The sequence below is a fragment of the Brachionichthys hirsutus genome, chromosome 16 (genome assembly GCF_040956055.1).
Source record: "Brachionichthys hirsutus isolate HB-005 chromosome 16, CSIRO-AGI_Bhir_v1, whole genome shotgun sequence".
Lineage (NCBI taxonomy): Eukaryota > Metazoa > Chordata > Actinopteri > Lophiiformes > Brachionichthyidae > Brachionichthys > Brachionichthys hirsutus.
This window is the reverse complement of record NC_090912.1, coordinates 5,928,944-5,950,946: the sequence shown is the minus strand read 5'-3', so window position 1 is coordinate 5,950,946 and position 22,003 is coordinate 5,928,944. Positions and strand designations below refer to the sequence as shown.

At 44.3% G+C, this 22,003-nt stretch overlaps 1 protein-coding gene across 1 annotated transcript; it reads right to left on the bottom strand.

The window, feature by feature from the left end:
- Positions 1–3,921: 3,921 nt before the first annotated feature.
- On the bottom strand, positions 3,922–17,739 carry cacng3b (calcium channel, voltage-dependent, gamma subunit 3b). Its single transcript, XM_068749605.1, has 4 exons — positions 17,523–17,739; positions 7,875–7,958; positions 5,561–5,701; positions 3,922–4,433 (listed from the first exon to the last, which is right to left on the bottom strand). The coding sequence occupies exons 1-4, from the start codon at positions 17,737–17,739 to the stop codon at positions 3,922–3,924; spliced, it is 954 nt and encodes a 317-aa protein (XP_068605706.1).
- Between the last annotated feature and the right edge of the window lie 4,264 nt (positions 17,740–22,003).

Here is a 22,003-nt window from a genome sequence, read left to right as displayed (position 1 = left end):
TTCAGCTGCGTTTTCGCGACTCACTGTAAACTGTTACTCCAATCAGTCTTCACAACAATGATATGTTTAAACTTCAGAAAATGATGTTTTTCATAGACTGTTCTGTTAAATGACTTTTTCTTTTTACTGCATCCATCTGGTCTACAAGTAACTTTCGCCTCTAGTGCATTGAGCCAATAAATCCTCAAAAGTCTGATGACTGTATTTTGAATGTATGTGTTTGTGTGTTGGGTTTTCAGTGTTAAATGTCCCGCTGAAGAATTGTGAAGTGACCTCTGGCACCAGTGAGTTGAGGTTAACGTCCACAAGAACTCGTCCGAGCGCTCCGTCGTCTCGTCCTTCCCTCCCGTTAGAGGCTTCAGATGTGATTGAAACAGCACAATCTCATAAACCACATAAAGTAGAAAATGAAACTAGAATCCTAGAATATTACAAAGTCTACGGCCGCTGCTTCCCAACTCAGCTCCCGTCAATCAACCCCCCTGCCCAGTAGCAGATTAATAACCATGATATGTGACATAGTTTGTCATCCTCTGCACAGTGGCACCTTTAAAGTCGTTTTTTTCTTCTTCTAATAATACAAGTATTTGTTGATGGTATCAGAGTATCAGAGCTTTATGGCGGTAAGAATAGAGAGAGACAGGTCCAGTCTCAGAAAGCACCCTGTGCTCTGTCAGAGTAAACTTCATTCAGCACATACACCAATGTGAGGCGTCTTAAATGTAGCAGTCCAGTGTCCCGACAGAGTGAAGAGATAAGGGTGCCATTTGAGACTTGATAAGAGATACAGCGGATGTAAGCACTGGAAGCGGATGGATATGGCATGCATGGTTTGACAGGTCAATGCTGACATGGCTCATGGATGCGTTTTATGACCCCTGACCCCCCAACGGACCCTCAGGATCCAAGGGGCCTCTAATGTGCTAATCTACAAAGCTACGATGCCGTTGAGTCAGCGCGCTGCAGAAAAGAGGACTTACAGCTGTGACCCTACGTCCTAAAGCTAACCTGGAAGTCATGACACATGTACAGGAAACACTTTGAGCAATATTTGGCACCAAGTATGATTGACAGTATTTCTCAATATATAGATATAGATATATTTAATCCTTAAACTAATTCAAATAACATTTTTTTTATTAAAATTATCCTACCTCTGCTTAAGGCAATATTCTGCATCTCTAATTACGTAAGAAGGTCACTCATCTATATGCTAAGGTTAGCAGGGGTACAAAAAAAAAAAAGCAGCTAGAGGCTAACCTGTAGCTAACGTGAGCGGTGAAGCACAGTCTTCTTTTCCTACTTTGGCTTCTCTTTTGCGAGAAGCGTGTCATATTCATAGTTAGCTATGCAGCTGGCTTGTTCCTGCGCAAATGCACTTTTCTCCTCCGACATAACACCCTCAGAAATGACGCCGCTGCAGCGCTGAGCGTAAAAAAGCCCTTGTGTGCTCCTGTCCTTTAAAAATTAAAAGCCCTTGCTTTGAGAAAAGCAATTTTTTTTCCCCTTTCACAGCCCGTGACAAATGCTGATGTTGTAGTTAGTTTGAAAAATTTATATTTACATGTGGAGGACAGCGAGGGCAAGTGTGCGGTGATACGCATTTGTCCCTTTGAGCTCCCTTAGTGGTGTAAAAGACAGCGGAGAGAACATAAATTAAACAGTATGACCGAGGTTTGAAAGATATGTGTTTTTTTTTTTTTATCAGGGTGTGATAATAAATCTTGGGTGCGACTGCTGTCAGCTTAGTTTGTACAAAACAGTGCAATCGTGGCGTAGGGAGGTAAAAAGACAAATGCTGTGCACATTTATACTCGATGCAATGCTCCCGTTGGCTCTGATTTATGGCTCTTTTGCCTCCTCCTCCTCACTCCGTCACGCCCTTCTCCTTTCATACACCGTATGAGCGATCAGGTTTTGACCGCCTGCTCTCTAACAACAACATATTAAAGTGTGTATCGTGCACCTTCTGCAGCCATCAACTCATCTATTATTACTTTGCTGGCTTTTACACAGAGCTAGTTCCTCTTCCACCTCATGACCCACTGACACAAATTGTTCTCGATACTCCACTCTATTTGCTAATATTAATCTTTTTTAATATTAGATTTTTCATCCCATGTTATTCCTGTGAGGGACCTCTTAACAATGCACCGTCTCAACACAACCCCCCCTCTGTCATGATTCAGACACAAAAAATAAAGCCTTATTGTGTGTATTTGGGAACAGTGACATGAACAAAACAGATTTAACTAATCTCAGACAGCAAATCAACTTTGTGTCCTGGGCAATCTGAGCTCACGTCTGTCCAATGTAATTTAAATCGATCCTACTTCTTTCTTTTTTTTTATGTCTGAGAAGGAGGAGGACACATAAATGGAAATATCTTTAGTGTGTCTGTAGAAGCCACAATAAAAACTAATTAAAGACTTTTGGCTAAAACCATCATGGCAAAAGCGTGTGTGTGTGTGTGTGCGTGCACATGTGAGGAAGATTAGAGGATGAGGGGTTGTGAGGGACAGCTGGATGGATGGAGCACAAGTCCTCTGAGTAATGCACGGGACCATCTATCTATCTTTAAGTTGATTTACCGGTCTATCCTCTGTCAGAGAAGAGAGATGTGTGCTTGACGGAAGTCAGATGTTTCTCAGTGTTTATTTCTGCAGCTGAAATTTTAACATACGCTCCGGCAAGTAAAGACAACTTTATGCTAAACTCATCTGAAAGATATTCACCGGGAGGCAGTGGAGAAACAAACAAACAAACCAAAAAAAGTATGTTTGTCTTTCCGGCCCTGCCTTAGAGAATTTATTCACAGTGGTGTCCTCTCCACAGTATTGGGAACCAGTAAACCTAACTAGTCTAGACGTGCGACACCGATGGAAGACGGGACCTAAAAGAGGAAGAGAGGGTGAGAGGAGGCTTGCAGAGGGTGGATGTGAGGTGAGGTATGGATCCACACAGAAAGAGTATGACAGGTGAAAGGTGACACGTGAATGCTGACACGGACAAATATTTGCTCACCTCTTTAAGATTTAGTTAAAAAAAATAATTTAGAGGTGACGTGTGGCTGGAAACAATGGTAAAAGGAAGCACCAACGATAACGATGCTAAAGAGTGTCATTAGTTCAGTTCGATCACACACCCCCCCCCAGAGATAAATTCAGTTTCAGTTCAGTTATGAACTTTTCCATCGTCAACCAATACGTGTAGAAAATAATCATCAGTGCCGTAAGTGTGCTGCCATTAAAGACGAGCTGCACCTTCACTCCGTGCTTGAATCCAGCTGAACTGAAAGTGAATCGATCCTGATCCTGAGGAGTTCACTTTTAAACAGTGTCCTAATGAGGGATGCAGCCGGCTTTTCCCTGCATTAATGCAACTCCTCTGCTTTCCAAAACGTAGGAGGGCAGCGATCAAAGGGTCAACGATCAAAGGGTCAACGATCACACAGTCTCTCGCCTCAAGTTTCACATTAGTTTCATATCTTGTTTTTTTTTCTGGTGAAGTTCCTCCAAACAAGAAAACCACTTCCCCAAATGCTTTTAAACTTTGGTCGATTCCTTTTTTTTCTTTGATCTTGAAAAAAGCCAGGAAGTCAACTCACAAACAAAAAAAAATTACTTTTTTTTGAATGTGCCACCAAATGTAAAGATTTACCGGTAACAACAGTGATATGTGGCAACATGGAGTTGGGAACAACTTCTCCGTCAGACTGACCCTGCTACACGCTGAAACTTACAGGGCTCAGGATTCACAGTTCAAAGGCTAAAAGTTCACAGTTCGCAGTCAAAGTTTATCAAACCCCATTATCCCACCCTATACCCCTGTGTGTGCCCTGCTCTCGCTTCCACCCCCCTGTCTATTTCATCATACTTCCCTACGACACTCTGATCGGGCGATAGCTGAAGCCGACACCGCTCAGACGGGCGTGGTCCTGCGGTTGGGGTCCTTGCTGTAGTCTTTAGTGAGCGTGCTGCTCTGGAGGAACTCCCTCTCTGAGTTAAGCAGCCCGCCCATCCCGCCGCCAGGTTTGGTGCCAGCGTTTCCTGCCTCACGTGGATTCAGCGTGTACATGGGCATCTCAGAGGCGGCGGGTCCCGTGTAGCCCCCTTTCCCCAGAGGTGAGGCGTCACGACTGGGGGCCTCGGAGGAACGTGCACTGGAACGACGGCGGAAGCGGTAGCGGTAGGAGGGAATGCGGCTGAAGGCGGATTTTTTGATGAGCTCGGTGCGGGACTTGGCCCGTAACTTGCGGTGCTTCTCAATGAACATGTGGACGGCCAGCACGCCCACCATTTCTGCCATGATGAAGGAGAGTGCGCCGAAGTAGAACGACCAGCCGTAGGAGTAGGACTTTTTGCTGTCGCTTTGGCCCGGGTCACCCGAGTTGGCTGAGATATAGACAATAATTCCTATGATGTTACTTAGTCCTGGAACAGAGGAGAGTAAAGAGAGAGCTGGTAAGACATTGGTGAGAGTCACAGCTCGTTTGGTATAAAGAAATACCAGCTAAAAGCTAACATGATAATATTTGAATCGCATAATGCTTACACGCTTTTCCGTGCACTAATTTAGCTTGCGGATGCCATCAAGTTTGACGGCATCTAGCATTAAGCTATATGGAAAGCTAATGTTTATTGCAACAGTTGCCTGACTGGAATGACCATCCTCTAGTGCCACACTAAAAATCAAGACGCAATAAAACGGAAAATTACAAATTAAAAAGTGGCAGAAAATGTCAGGAAGAAAAGGCGTCGAGATGAACGGCTGGAGAGAAGGAGGGGACGGGAGGGAGCCAGCGCGCACAGCTGCCATCTTTTATTCCATATCATTATTCCAGAATACAGAATAGAGTGTAGTGGAACGCACAGAATGGGGACAGCAGTAATTAACCAGAATTAGACCCACGCTATTGTGGTAAATAATGACCAATTTGGCTCCGTGAATTGACTACAAAACCCGATGGGACCCTACACATCCCACTAAACAGCAATTACAACCCTTTGTGTGTGTGCGTGTCGGGGCGAGGGTTTAAATCTGTGTGTGTTTTATCAATGTGATAAGCTATGTGTGTGAGTACATATGTGCTCACCCTCTCCCATCCTTACAGTTCATCACGGGGCATTTGCTGATTGATTAATCGGCGGCTGTGCCCAGTTTCCTCACGCCGGCGCTGCTGTGCGCTTTTAGATGACTGATGGGATTCTTTCTCAAATATTTGCGTGCTGCAACCTTTTCTGTTTGAAGCAGCTCCAAAGGTAACGCAACGACACACACTTTTGCACGGAGACGTGACTGTCGTGTTGAAACGTGTCGCGATGGAGATGAACAGCGGCGCATTTGCAGAGTGGAAGCAGGAACATCAAAATCTGTCCTTGCCATTTTAGGCGAGAAACTATTTTGCAACAACAGACACAACGAGAAGTACCATTATTTGATGATGGTCATTATTTGATGATCCTACCTGCAGGAGCTGCTCAGTGCACACTGATGACTATTCACCTCCACAGGAGGAAAGACACACACACACACACACACACACAGATTGCAGACTGACCTGCAGAGACGAAGAAGATTCCTGCGCTGAGGATGACATTGTGTCGGCTCCGGTAAAACTCACTGGCAGCCACACAGAGTCCCCCCAGGAACAGCAGACCCACACTCATGATGGGGAAGATACTGGAGGCACGCACAGCACCTGAAGACGGAGAAGGAAGAGCGGCGCGCTATTAGACCTAGTCGTGCAGACCAGCTACGCTGTGTAACGATTGTCCTTCAGCTGATGAAGGATCAATTCTGCTGGAAGACTCGAATGGGTGGGCGTGTCCAAACGACATCAAAATGCACGTTTGCAGCCGTGAGGGCGGGTGTGAATTTAGCCTCTCGGGTTATTGCACGGTGAGCGAAAGCAGCACAGTTGATACAGATTTAATTAAATTAGGAGACGCTATTCCTAAATGGCACCTTTTGAAATGAAAAGGAGCAGAGTTTGTATTCCAATCACAGGTTCAAATCTTATGTGGATTTGTGATTGTGTTGTTGGTTTTCTTCTCCTGTTGTCTTGAAATGATCCAAACAACTACTTGCTGCCAGCCTACGAGAGTGAAAAATCTGTCTCTCATGCACGCACACGCACACGCACACGCACACGCACACACACACACACACACACACACACATGTCGGCCCCTGTGCCGCCACATGGTTGACTGAGCCTGAATTCGGAACATGTCAAAGCCTTCAGAGGGCGAGAGAGAGAGAGAGAGAGAGGATAGCGACATATAGACATACAGACAGCTAATTTATTTGTTACGCCCTCACATGCGCTGATGTCATTAGAGGTTGCTTGTTCTAGTTGTGTTTTCATACCTCACAGGTGTATCAGTGCACAACGCCTGGAACTCCTCCGCGGAGTCTCTGAACATCATTTGTGTGTCTGACTGTCAACGTGTTTTCTTTATGCTCCATAATATTTGCTGCATGACTGACAGCTGCAATGACAACCGACGCTGCGCCCTGACCATATAAGCCCCGCCCCCCGTGGCCCACACCCCTGGGCTGTATGAAATGCCGGTCACTAGGTCCCCGCTCCCTATTGGCTCGCTCATTCTAAGGCCCGCAGTCTTATTGGCTGCCTCTGGGAATGTTGCTCCGTGTTCAGTGGAGCGTTGAAAAAGAAGCACAAGCTGAATCCATTTTCCCTCCTTTTTCTCTCTCGTTGTTGCTGTTTTCTTGCTCGGTCCTTGTTTACTGTGTTTACTGTGGGTAAAGAGCAAACAGAGGCCCCTTATACCTCTTGTGTTCTGGATTACACCCTTTCTGCTCGTCTATCTCCTCCTGAACGTAACGTGAGGCTAACTGTTCCTTCCTTTCCAGCCCATTTTAGACAAGATAATGCTTCTTTAGATAAAAGTCTTTTTCACTTCACCATTTGTCTGCTTTAATGTAACATGCATTATTAGCATGTCTATAAACACTGTATCAATAGCTGCTGGTGAAGCTGCGGAGGAGGCAAATCATTAATTAACAACCTACACAGTTAAGATTATAGATTATGTTTTAGAAATAACCCTCATTCATGGGGATAAGAAAGGCTAACATGTCACAAGCAGAATGGGTGAGTCAATATTTCATAACTAAAAGGATTTGTCGTGTTAAATCTCGTGGAATTTCCCCTCCAGCTGGGACCGTTGCAGAGTTTTTTGCCGCCTTCCCGTTACGTTTGCCTCTGCATCCTTCACTCCTGCATGTGCATGCTGCATTTGCTCGTTTTGTTTATAGGTGCATCCACAGGTCCAACACCCGACCCAGTTCACTGAACTGGGACAGACTGGACCTGTCAGACCACGGCTGTCGAAAAAACGGCCGCAGCGATGATAAATAGTTCTTCTCCTTCGTGAGAAGGATTTGTTTGATTCAACTTTCAGTAAACTCCTACTCTAACAAAATAAGACACACAGATGCAGACAATTTAATCACAAGTCATAATTTGTGTTCTTATTTTTTTGTTTTTTTAGATGTCTAGACACTCTAAATTAAAGAAAGCCATTCATAATTCCTTTATATTCAATCAGAGAAATCTCCCAGTAATTGTCTCTCATTTAACGGTCTGATATTCAATAGAACATGAGTTGTTTTTCCTAGTCAGACTTATAATGGTGTTAATAACTAACATCATGTGAAACCATGAGGAATATGATGATTTGTGAAGTGCAGCTGCACCTTTTTGCGTGACGTAATGCAGGTCATGCGTCCGTTAGACACACGTCTAGATTTCTGTTATAAGGTTCTTATTTCCACAGTTAATAAAACCTGTCTGGGCCCGTTAGCAGCAGCAACGGAGATGGGAGACGTGCTTGTGTTCAGACTTACGCAGGAGGTATTCAGCAGCATCGGCTTCATAGTCAGCATCCTCTGGGAAGTGGTCAATCTTCTTACACACACCCCTGAATGTCCCTGCAACCAAAACAACAACAACAACAGCAGGAAAATCAACAACAGGAAGCGCATTAGTTCAGGTCTTTTTTGTTGTTGTTGTTGAATAAATGAAACATCATGCACCCAGAACCAGATTATATATATATATATATATATTTAAATCCTCCCCAACAACCCTGCAAACCTTTCAGAGATCCTTGCCAGGTTTTTCCATCTTACTGAAGGTTTCGCCGCCTTTATCTCGTAGCCTGGAATAAAATCTAAATTTCTTATCGTACTCATTATCACTTAAACAAAAAAACATCTGTCGGATTCCTAAAATGCAAAGTTGCGACGCTAGCAGCTCTGAGCTCTGCTGTTTAGCAGGGAACAGCAACCAGGAAGAGAGTCAACGCTCAGTTTGGGTTTGGGCGACTTTTATAAATGGAAAAAAAAAGTTTCTGCAGATTGTATAATGGATTAAAGTATTTTTCATCATTCACACACACACACACACACACGGCACACAACTTAATTCCCACCTATCATTCAGTCCCAGTCACTCATGGTCATCACCGAGGGGAGGGATGGTGGAAGGGAGGCTGAGAGGGAGGAAAAGGAAGAGGAGAGAAAGATGGAGGAGGATGAAGAGAGAGGAAGTGCTGGTTGAACGACGGTCGGTGGTGAAACGACAAGGTGAAATGAAAAAGAAGTGGGAGTATATAGCGAGCGGCGATGAGCGACTCAACCTAATTGCTTATTTGCATATGAATGTGCTCTTTCTAGTACCCACTCAGAAAATCATTCATAAATTGATTCACCCAGCTCAGCCAGCGATAGCAACTAACCTCTGACTGAGACTCCGGGACTGACAGAAAGACGTTTACAGAGTGTTTGGTTTGACATCCATACTTAAGAAATAAGTAATGTTTTTCTGCTCTGCGTGACAAATTAAGCTTGAACACACACACACACACACACACACACACACACACACACAGAAGATGATCTTCACACACTCTTTGACGTCTCACATGATTTCAGGATGGATGCCGTCACTGCAGCGACTTCAATGCGGGTCTGTATTTTATTTTCCTGCTCTCCATCTTCATTTCACATCCTGCACAGTGATTATCTATTCAGTCTCTCCAGCAGGAGTTTCTAATACTTTCTTGATCAAATGAATTTGAAGGAGCTGATTCATGAAGGAAATGATAAGCAGATAGAACTAAGTAAGGAATAGTGGAAGGCAGAAAATTAATGTTAACTGTGTGAGCCCAAAGTCCATTTGTTCCTGAGTAAATCTCGGAAAATAAAGTATGTTCTACTGTGTAATATAAATTCCCTGTTTGATGTTTTTAAAGGAAAGACGTTTTTTTTTAAAAAAAACAAGCTCAACAGAAGCTTTGAATGCTTATGATGATATTCGGTGCAGCTGTTTCGACTGTACTGCTGGCGCCCCTACAATGGCGTGGAACCCAGTGCAACAGCGAGGCTGAAAAATACAGGAGCTGTGTGGCTAAGCGGACGCTTCGGGTACACAGACGACACTCGCCGGTGGGATCGTTGTTGGTTTTCGCTTGTTGATAATGGAAAAACACAGAGTGCTTCTCCCTTTGCTCACCCTGTTTTACTGCAGTCACATGAGGTGACTTGGCTGTTCCCGTGAAAAGCAAGGAGGTGTGAGGCATCGTTTCTCAGAGAGCAGCTTTGTGTCTGATGGATGGGGGAAATTATTGCACTTCCAGCCTTTTAAATGTAGCGAGAGATCCTAAAGTAAAGAACACCAAAACGTGTGCCATGAAACGTGTGTGTGTGTGCACACACACACACACACACACACACCCACACACGCACGCACGCACACGATGGATGTGCGTTAAGGTTTGGGAAAAACAAAATGCTGCAGTCAGCAGTGGAAAAAGTGGACTGACCCCCCTTTAGTATTTCCAGTTACCATTGGACCCTTTGTTCAGGAAAACAAAGACACACCAGTTATATAAACTGCAGTCTAAAATATATTTCATTGAAGAGAACCCTTCATTAACACTTCAAGTAGATGTTATTATTATTTTCATAAAAATTGCATGACAATCAGCAACAAAGCTAGAGTGAAACTGAGAACAGCATGCACGTCCGCTAAGACCAGTCTCCAATTCCACGAAGACGCTTCAAATTCAACCTCAAGCTTGAAACGTTGATATAAGGTGACTGGATTGGTAACAGCCAACCATTTACATCTGATGGATGCAAAGCAAATGACACGCTTTCAGTTTCAACCTGGATTTGAATAGAACTGTATTTTGATTTTGTAAATGTTGGCGATGGGGAGGGTTTCTCATTGTATTATGGTTGTGGGCTATTAGTCGACTTCGCTAACCTCTGTGTGTGTGTGTGTGTGTGTGTGCGTGTGTAGGCGGGTGTACATTTGCCACATAGTTTCCGCGCTGAGGTTTTGGAGAGCTACCTGTGAGTCAGACGCTGTCACACCGACTAAAATCAAGTGTCACAACCAGTCTATGATCTCATCAAAGAGAAACCAACACACACACACACACACACACACACACACACACACGCATGCACGAATGCATGCTTTTACACACTGAATGCCACATGATTTAGTCAAGCAACACAAATGTATGATGCGACTTGGCATCAAAAGTCAAATAGGTTTTGCTTTATGAATTGAAAAGCTGTCGACGGTTCAAGGTTGGGGCAGAATGAATGTTGGCTTGAATTCCGTCATCAGATTTTTGTCGTTTCCTGGGTAATTATGTTTGACCTTCGACCTTCGTTCTTTGGCATCAACATCTCCTTTACCCTTGACTCATCTCATTTTCACCTCAATCTGCTTCGCCCGCTCTCTCTCTCTCTTTCTCTCTCTCTCTCTCTGTCTCCCAGTCAGCGCATTGTGGGAACAAATGCTAAGTCAGATTGATTATGCTGTAATCTACAACTTCAATGAAATCCGCCCTCCAAGTTTCAATGGCTAATCTGAATATTACTAAGCTTTTTGGCTCGTGGGTAACCTTCAGAGGAGATGGAGAGAATCCACCTAAAAAGTCTTCAGTCTCGCGTAATAAGCAGAAGCAGAAGCTCCAACCAAACAAAACAAACTAAATGAAGCATGACTTTCATTCAATATAACACAAATGCTAATACCGACTGTGCAACACGACACTATAATGAGAAGTGGACCACAGGAAGGATATAGCCCATACAGCAAAATCCATTGCAATGCACTCAAGTGGTTATCAAAAATAGTCATTAATACATCAATAGGCCCAAAATATTGGTGTAATAATGCAGCTATTACATAATTAAGATTGTTGCCCGAACTTCCGCTAAAAGAAAATCTATGAACCCATTTGAAAGATAAATAGATCCCTCCAATAAAATATACTCACGTTGGTTTCTCTCCTGTACGCAATTAATCAATTAACCATTAACAATTATTCCTTATTCATGTTCTATAGATTTAATTATTTAAATATTCATCCAACCTGAGCACGTCTAAATCTCTAAAGCCGTTCACAGTAGAGGTGACCGCAGCGGCTAAAGCCTTCCCTGAGATTCAGTTCACTCACTTTGGGGGGGAGGGGGAGGGTTAGGGGCGCTGAAGGGTCATAAATGTCACCGGCAACAATAATTATCACTGTGTGTGTGTACGCTGAATATACTTTAACATAAACTAATGAACACGCAGACAAATAATATACACGCGCACACACACACACACAGAAGGAACATCTATCAGGAGACATTTGCCTCACAAAGGTCAACGTGGCCTAAGGGCAGCTACAGCCACAGCCAGAGCAAGGCATTATGGGACGCAGCGAATGGAGATGGGAGCGCTATCGTCTTTTATGAGTCACATGGTCCAGCCTGTCCAACTGTTCCCAGTGTGCTGCTGCTGTCACATGTGTAAAAAAAAACAAAGGCGTGTTTGACTGCACACACACGCACACGCAATCGCACACACGTGCATTAACACAACTGAAAATAATGATGCTGGCGTCCGAGCAGAACATGCATGCAACAAAAACCTTTGAGTGTCAAAAAGCTTCATTCTTTAAGCGCCCCGGTGTTGAATCCACAGACACACAATTGAGTGCAGACAACTACACAGATATGTTGAATGTATGTATACAAACAAACAGCAGCGCAGCAAATCCAAGGGCTAAAACGATTACAGGTAGGGGAGAAACACTCTCCACTTCAGTGCCTCCTGAATATCTGAGCACCGAGCTGCAAACACACTTCTATTATTTAGCTTTTGCATCTTCAACTCTCTCTTTTTGCACCTTGATGTCAAATCATTATTTTATTTTACTCTCTGTTGCTGCTTCTTCTGTCTCTGTAATCACCACGACAGCAATACACAAGGTTGTTTGTTTCTACAGGCGCACCGTGCCCTAATATCTAAAATATTGATTTAGCCTTACATTCTATTACAAAACATGTATAGTTATCCTTAAAACAATTTTTCTTTTCATTAAAAAAATAAATAACAAATCAATATATTTTTTGCTGTTACAAACGGTGAAATCATTCCAAAATTAATGTTAATGTTTTGAAAAGTGTAATATATCACGTTCCTTACAGCACTGCCATGTGATCAATGGCTAACATGGTGTCACAGTATATAACTGGACACACGAATACGAGCGCTGATACGTTTCCGTCAACTAGAAAACAGAAGAGCAAAGGAGAGAAGGTAAAGCGAGCATGAGCGAGGAAAGGAAGTTGAAAAGCAGAGCAAATTGGGCTGCTTGTTCCCTCGGAGCACCTCTGACAGCTCCGTGTTGGTGACTCTACCCCCCTCTCTCTCTCTCTTCCTCTGTCCCCGCCTCTCTCACGCTCTCTCATTACCTCTTTCCAGGCGAAGGAGGAAAAAGATGAGAGAAAAGGAAAAGAGAGAGAGAGAGCGGCCAGTTTCCACAGCGATGGCTGATGAAAGAGAATGAGACAGGTTCTGCTTGGTTGCACACCTCTCCGAGTTCCCTCTCCTTCTTCCCCCTCTTCTCAGTCTGTTCTTCAAATGAGCATGTTCTCTCTCTCTCTCCCTCTCGTTCTCTCTTATCTGTTCCTGTTTCAAATCTTGTCATCGTCCCTCCTTTACCCCTTCCTTCATTTCTCCATTCAATGCTAAAACATTTGTTCATCACTTTCCGATCTCAAGGTCATCTCGTGTCATTCCTAGAATCCGTTCATCCTGAAGGCGTTCCACACCAGAACAAGGCAACCGTTTCTTTTTTCACATTGCCCCCCCCCCACACACACAGTCCCTTCAAAAATAGAAGAGCACTATTGTAAATATATTTGCATATTAGCTGTGATGATCAATTTGATCCTAAAACACTGCGATCAACCCCAAACAAAAGCACACAGACGCATGTGGGACAGTAGAACACCTGTCCACGACCTGTCCCTTTCCTTCAATGTCCAACTCCTCCACACAACTCCCCTCCATTTGAGCTCCAGCTCTCCCTTTTGGCCCCCGCCCTGGACTAAAAGCCTCTCTCTCTATTACTGGCTGATCGTTTTAGATCCCTGCCGTGGTCAGACATTCCCCAGAGATTCACCTGAAACAGAGGCCATGCACGACTCATCCATCACCCTCCATTCACCGCCCTTCTCCACCCTGTTCCCCTGCTTCATTCATGCACCTTGGTCTCTCTCCATTCATGGTCTACTTCCCCCCCACCCCCCATCTAATTTCTTGGTTTTCCCATGCTCATTTATCGCATAGAGATGAAGCCATACTGTAAATGAGAAAAATCATAAGTATGAACCAAAGTTTGTGATGGGAATAAATTATCACATCTAATAATGTGGAAAAGTTCCATTCAAATGCAATCATCATGCAGGAAGGAAGATAATCAATACAAAATCAAAGCAAAACCAAAAAGCCACCACCTTGTCTGGTCATGGACATGCGCAAACCAAAAAACCAACCGACGTGGGCAAGATAAAGAACATTCCCCGAGTCAATGCCGCGGAAAAGACGCCACTTTCAGGATCAGCACCGGACAGCTCCATATCCTATATCCTATGGAGCTGTCCAGTGCTGATCCTGAGCACCATATGTAGCCGGGGTCAACATGTCAGCACATGCTGGAAAAAACAAAAAAGTTTAAATAACTTTCAATAGTCACCGCCAGCAGATTATTAATCTCCTGACTGCAGCGTGTTGCTATTGTTGTTGCCTTGTTGCTGAATGTTTCCGTTTGATCAGTTCACTACTTAAGTTACAAACATTGCATATTCAATTGTATAGTTGTAAATATATATGGATAGATTATTGCTGTTATTATAACATAAATCCTTTCAATTGATCAGGTTAAGAAAACCACACTACTCCATCGATCAATAATCAAACTTATTCAAGTAAATAATATTAAATAATAAATAAAGAAAAATATCATCCAACACAAGTTATGGCATTAACTTTGATCAAAACTCTTTTGTCACTGTTGAGAGGGACAGAACTGCAGAACAACCAACAAATGTGGGCTGTTAAGAGCATGTGTGACGGATTCAGCATTTTACAAAAACAAACGTCTGCACACAAATGTCTCGGGGGCAATAAAAAAATGACTTGGAGGGCCACATTCACATTGAGTTTGACACATGTGACATAGGGAATCTAACACCGCAGTACACCTGCACAGACACGGAACACATTCACGGCACGCTAGAACCCCCCCCCCCCCCCCCACACACACACACAAACACACAACACACAACCTGTTGACAAGTCACAAAGAGGAGTAGAAGTGGAAGTGGAACCCACGTACAGTAAAGTAACTCCGTGGTTTCTGCTCTCATCGACTTTGGTTCCAGGTGTTCTCCCATCAGAGGATAGTGGTCTTAATTGAATTACCTTTTTAGCAGTGTATATATTTTTATGTTGGACGTGCACCTCTTATTTTCACTGATTGTGTATGAGTGGCTTGTGGCAGATACTTGATCAAGAAGCACTTTTGCACAGCGCCATTGTGCACACTGCGTCTGATGGCTATAAACAGAGATAAAGTAATGTGGCTTGTATTTATGTAGCTTACAGTACAACCAATGAGGCGTATGGATTTCCATAATGGAATGTATTCTGCTGATTGGTTTTTTTAGCCTCCCCGAGAGTTAAAGGGGGGGGTTATGAATTCATCAGTTTGGCTTCCTGACATTTTCCACATTATCCTGAAGAATAATAGGTAAGAACTAAACATTACCAGACTTGGACAATGTGGTCAACCGGATCCAGATCGGGATCATGATCTGAAACATATTTGGAGGGAAGCCACATGTACTGTGACAGAGAAAATGTGTGGGGTAGAGAAATGGCACCGCCTCCAATATGTAGCTCAGATGTAGTTTCAGTTGTTCAAATGTTGTCAAACAAAAGTACATCTCACCAAAAATATAGAGTCGCCATTATCAAAGTAGTTATTTTCTTTTGCTGATTTCACATGAACTACCAATATCATTCATGTGTAACTGTACACAGAACAAACACACCACACTACAGTCTCTGCATACTGTTCTTATATAAAATGAGATGAGACCCTAACCCTTTATCTCCCCTTCATATTATCCATGGAATAAAACGTGCTGTGTTCTCTACATGCTCCTCGGCATACGTACGCACGGCTGCTCCATACATTTACTGCATACATGATGCTTTTCCTTCCTGCTCTCTCACTCACTCACCCTCTGAGTACAGGCCACATGTACACGAGTCAGAGACATCCATTTCCTGTCAGTTTATGAGGCGTTTATGAATTATAAAACTGTGACAACCAGGGACCTGGAATGAGGAAGAGAACTCATTCATTAAAGCTGCGTAACGGTGCATGTGTGCGCGCGTGTATGTGCATCTACGTGCATTTGTGTCTGCTTGCATGTGAGCTCGTATACGCGTGCGTGTGCATGTGCTGACATTGTGCTGACATTGTGTTAACTTGGAATACTGCTCCTCCAGCTGTGCTTATTTGGTGGTTTGGGAATATCCTGGTAGTTGTCTACTTATTCATTCAGTTACAAGTGTGTGTGTGTGTGTGTGTGTGTGCATGTAAATGAGAGCGTGTGTGTTCAGTAAAGCCTTATACCTGCACCATCTGGCCCTGTAAGAGCCTTCTTTGTCAGACCCAACCATATTGTAATGTTTGCATCAATGATAATGGAAACCAAAGATTACGCTCCCCTCCGCTGGTAATTTCAAATCATTATTAGTGAATTATATGTCGTGATTAGGCATCCAACAAGAAATATACGCATTTACTAGGACTTGTGGCGATTCTTTTTAAAATAATCAGGCATGTGTTGTTGTAAAAGGAAATAGATTTAAAGCAGTTTTATTTCAATTAATTTAATTTTAGTCAGGATCTGTTATGAGTTTCTTTGATATTAAGGAATAAGAAAGAGGGAGAGGTAAATTCAAAAATGTGAAATTAATAAACCAGACACAATGCATTTTTCTTTTCCATGGTAATTAAAAAATAAAATAAAATCTAAATTAAAACTAAATTGGGCTTTAAAAAACAGCTAAAGGAACATCATTGGATAGTCAAATCCTGCTTTTTGTGCGCTTGTCTTGTGCAAGAAAAGAAACGGAAAATTAGCTGTTCAGATGACCATGCACTCAAGATATATCTGCTGCAATTATTCTATCATTATTTATCCCTATTATTGCATCATGCCCCATTCTGCCCTCATCTTGCAGACCCAGTTGCACCCAAGAGGCGCTTGGAGACCCCCCCGAATTGTTTAGAAATTAGCCAATACATTTTTTAGAGGAAGTCAACATTCCATCCACAGCAGATTCCTATATTGGCTGACACTTGATTGACTTCCAGTTTAAAATCTAAATCTAAATCGAACCTGGATTATGGATTTAAATTCCAGATATGGAAGAAAAATCTTTCTCACTGTGGATTCCATATTGCAACACCAATCTTGTTACTGCCATGGATAAACGTGTCTACATCCACACACACAACATAATGTTGGTTGCTACTTAGCATTCATATCCCCCCCCCCCCCCCCCCCATTTCTGTGGTTAAGAGTTGAAGTTAGGCTCATCGGCAGATCTCTAATGGAACAGCCATATTGCTATAGATCATAAATGCCATACATGGACAGGCTTTCTCAGCTGTCGTGGATGTCAGTGCGTTACTGACCCCAGCGCCAACATGGACCATGCAAAGCTGCCAAACAAGTAGACAACAAGATGGCTTCAAAAAAACAGCAACTGCCTGACCAATAATGATTAATCATTATTAATAATGCTTTGATCTTCTTCTCAAATGACCAAATGGCCTATTGCGTTGCAGAGAAAGGACTCAGGAAAGGACAGCTTCTAAAAAAAAAAAAGTGATCTTCTGGGATGACAGGATCACACACGCACACACACGCACGCGCACGCACACACACACCAAGGCTCCTTTGGCATTAGATAGACAGTAAAAGACAAACAGGCAGCTCCCAGCATCACTCACCACAGGCGGGTGTTGTTCGAGCACGCGCACACACACACACACACGCGCGCGCACACGCACACACATACCCACGGACAGCCAGTCAGTCAGACAGATCACGTACCTTCCAGACAGCAGGTTCGCCAGAGGCCGGAGTGCGTCATCACCTCCTCGTTCTTGCGGCTCGTGTCGTTGTCGCCGCTGCTCTTCACGCGGCAGACCCCGCGCGAGTACAGCCAGTAGTCGGTGCCCACGGCGATGGTCATGAGGCTGAAGGCGGCGAACGCGCCCACCGTGGTGACGAGCATCTGGACGCCGCGGTCGCACATCAGCATCTTCATACAGGCGGCTCCTGGTTGTCTTAAATCTGGGGGGTTTTCCTCTCCTCTCCTCTCCTCTCTTTTAGATTATTTCCTTTGTATCCCCGCGAGACTTGGAGAGTTGAAGGAGGTTCAACAAGACAGGGCTCCCAAATGAGGAGAGAAATAACGACGGACTTATTTATGGGGATTTGATGTCAAGTACTTCTGATGCCGTTGTCCAAGGCGGGAGGGCGGCGCGTCACTTTCTCATCCAAAAAAAAATAAAAATCCGGTTTTCACCAACGCCACCCTGACACACACACACACACGCGCGCGCGCCCCCCCCCCCCCCCCCACACACACGCCGTGGGGTTTTTAACCACCACCGGTTGTCTCCTGCCTGCCGACACCCCCTCGGGGAGGCTTAACGATGACGCCACATTCCGCCTCTCCTTCGGCTCCTTCCGTCGGTCAGTCCCGGGGTTCGGTAGCGCGAGCTGCGGCAAAGCGCCGAGTCCGACGTCCGTCCTTATTTCCCTCTCAACTTCTGCTGCCGCTTTCCCGACTCCATCTTTAAAGCAACAACAAAAGAAGAGGGATGTCAGTTTGTGTTCTTCCACTGATGTAAAAAAAACACGGACTGTGGGAAGGAGGAGGGCTTCCGAGCAGCCCCCCCCCACGCACCGCTGGATTTCTTGACCGGTGAAAATATGAGGCGGCACAACGGATTTATTCTTCTCCTTTGCAGTTTCCTGTTGAATGAATTAATATTGTTAATAAATAAATAAAGCCTGAGACAGAGATGAGCGAGATCCGTCGTGCCCTCCACTCCAGCTGTTGACTTACTGACATGTTCTTTCCTGCTCGCCCAAACGCAAATCCGTCTTCTTATTATCTTACATAAACCACGGATATTGACGCTGAACTAGCTCTAATAGGCACAGATACAATTCGCCCCCCCCCCCCAAAAAAAAAATAAATAAAAAATAATAGAAAAAAAAACAGCTGCATTCGGTGTCCGAAGTTCACCCACATCTGTAGCAGACCTTCCGGCGAGACGCCTGCTGATGGAGCCTGCAGGGCAGCGACACCCACCTGGGTTTGCTCCCGAGAAACGTGCCCGTTAGTAGAAATGAAAAAAAAAATGACAACCGCCTCCTCCTCCTCTTCCTCTTCCTCCTCCCCTCGGTCCAACCAACACAAACTAAAACTAACCGCGCGTCTCCTCAAACTCCTCCCGGGGCCTCAGCGCCCGGCTCGGATTGGGCCGGTGAGTGGACAGGGCCCTTCAGCAGCGAATCACGTTCAGCCACTGCCGTATGTCCCGCCTACCGCCGCACCGCAGCAGTATATATCGGTAGGAGGGAGGGCTGGAGAGAACGTTTCCAGTGTGCGTAAATTTGCACTGAGAAGTGAGAAACAATAAAGAAAATATTTGTGTCATTTTCAAGACAGCGATTGTAGTAAAAAAAAAAAAAGAGGACAGTGTCAACTAAACAAACATGTTCTTGTTTTTACTTTTGCTTCTTATAAGCTTTTACTGCAACTTCCAGCACCATGGACAGTTCATGAACTGTCCATGGTGCTGGAAGATGACGCGGTCCCTGGTTATTCGAGCCGCTGCCTTCTTTCCTCCGCCTGCAAGACGCCAGCAGCCCCTGCACTGAACTGATTAGTAAGAAGATAGAGTAAAAGAGATAAATATAAAGACGAGAGCGAGAGAGAGAGAGAGAGAGAGAGAGAGAGAGAGAGAGAGAGGCAAGTCATGCATGAAGAATCGCGCCCGGGAGAGAAGCAGAGACGGCACTTAAAGAGCCACGGACCGTTTTTAATGATTCCACTTCAGCGAGGCTTCCACGCAAGACGGCGGGAGCGTCACAGTTCACCAAACACACCGGATGGCGCGCGCATGCTCACCTGCATGGCTGCGCGACTTTGTGAGCATGCATTGTAGTGCATGTCTGTTTATGTCACGTGTGAGCGTCCTCTCTCTCTCTGTGTGTGTTTATGTGTGTGTGTGAGTGTGTGTTCCCAGCAGGAGGGCTGAACAGACCTGTTTTAATGCTCACTCACTGTATTGCTTGTTTAAACAGCAGTAGATGGATGGAATGGAGGCCAGTACATATATGACATCTGACAGGACTGCTGTTGTGTCAGTCATGGTACAATGTGAGGGAGAAGGAACGATTAAATGTAATAAATAATTCATTAATAGTTTGAACAGATAGAGAGGTGACAGGTCCTACCATTCATCTCACTTGCTATGTTAGTTTATGTGTGCATGCGTGTGTGCGCGTGTGTGTACGTGTGTGTGCGTGTGTGAACGTGTGTCCGAGGCCTTTGCGTTATCTCACAAGGAGCCTCATTAACATAGAAATGGCTTCAGGAAGAGAAGTGTACGATTCACCTCTGGCGAGAGACAAGAGGAAGGAAGGGAAGCTGGCGGAAGGATGGAAGAGGGAGGAAAAGGAGGGGAAGCTAGAGGTAAGACAGACTGTGATAGGAAGGCAGAGAAGAAGAGAGATAAGGATGGAAAACCCGAGTGGTGGGATGGCATAGGGTTTTCAGGAAGTGGGAATAAATTAGGAGACAGAGTGATGATGATAGAAGGAGGTGGTAAAAAAAATGAGAAAAGAGGAGGCATCAAAGAGATATTAGGAGGGAGTAGAGACAAATCATTTGAAAAGATTATAATAAAATAAGTCTTATTGTTTGATTCATTTATCATGTGATGTCATTCATTATTTGTATGCCATAATGTATCTACTTTTAAAACGTTTCTGTCCACACCTCAGTTTCGATGCCAGCTTGCCATCGTCTGCCAGAAGCCAGTTATAATACAACATTATTTCATCTCATTGTTGTCAGCCTTCCTTTGTTTACAGCTCCAGAGCTGCATCTGCTTCCTGCTAATGCACACATTTGTTGCTGCTGCTCACTCACACATAAAACACATGCGGTGCTTTCTCGCTGTCAAGCCGTTTCTGGAAGCATCATTTGTGATCACAAGTTGATGCCGAGTGTAATTCTTCATTAAAATGTGTCAAATTTTGTCAGTGGATCATTATTAGTATTTTTTTTCAAGGTGGCAGAATAAAAAATAAAGAGCATCCAGAGTTAAGTCTTAGATGGCCCTGTGGTATGCTGTTGCGTGAACTATTTTTCATCATGTGATGCACAGTGATCAGCTCACAGGACTGAAATGTTACACTCTGACCTACAATCTGCAGATTGGATCGAACCGATGGACCCATATGTCTCTGAAAGGTTTCATCTCTGACACATGAGAAGATCCACAGCGTTGCCTGCTTTATCGAGAGACTGTAATTCGTCCACAGACTGTTTCCTGCATAACCATTGAAATCAAGGGTCTTGTGAGGAAAACCGCGATTGCGACTGCAGTCTGAAATCATCAACCGGCATCTCTGTTTTGATAGTTTCCCCGGTTCTCACTTTTTCCTCCTTCTCTGTCCTTAGTTGGACATTGGAATGAACAAGAGGAGTACGAGATTAGGAAGAAAGGGTGGTTCCTGAAGAGAGAGGGAGGAGGAGGAGGAGGAGGAAGAGGAGGAATGCAGGGTTTCTGCTCAGTGAGCTGGAAGGTTCTCATGCCTCTGGTCAATGCTCAGAGACTGGGCGGAAGAGGGGGAGGGAGAGGGAAGAATTTAAAGGAAATTAAGATGGAACATAATGTTTAGGGAGAAGAGGGAAAAGGACGAATAGTAACATGACTGGACTGGAATGGGGTGGCTCCGGCTCGGCGTGCACGGTACTGTGTGTCGGCCACTAATCGGAGGGCTAATCTCCACCTCCGGCTGCCTGTCAGGGCGTATCTGGGCAAGGTGTTGAACCCTAAATCTCTCCTGATGACTCCTCCAGTGGTGTTCGAGCCTATAAAAATATATTGGGGCCCCTTGGATTTCAAGTTCTGTTAGTGAGCAGGTTATCTCCCTGCATGCCAGACAATGCGTGTGTGAGTAGGTGAATGCATGAAGTGATGAGGGGGAAAAAAAATAGAAGAACAACATCAATGCAATGCAAAATATAGAGAAACAGTTAGAGATGGTTTTCAGATTAAAGCGTAAACTTGGATTAAACGTGGCAAGAACTGATTTCTATCCCGACTGGCCACTATATTTACATCTTATAGACATTGGTAAGGACCAGCTCTGTATATTAAAACCCCTATCTTCATCAATGCACATTATGGATGTGTGTATTTTTGTGCATCTGTGTTCGTAGCCATGTTTGTTTCTGTGTTTTTATAAGCTGGGAATGACTCCAGGGTAGCGAGAGGGCATAT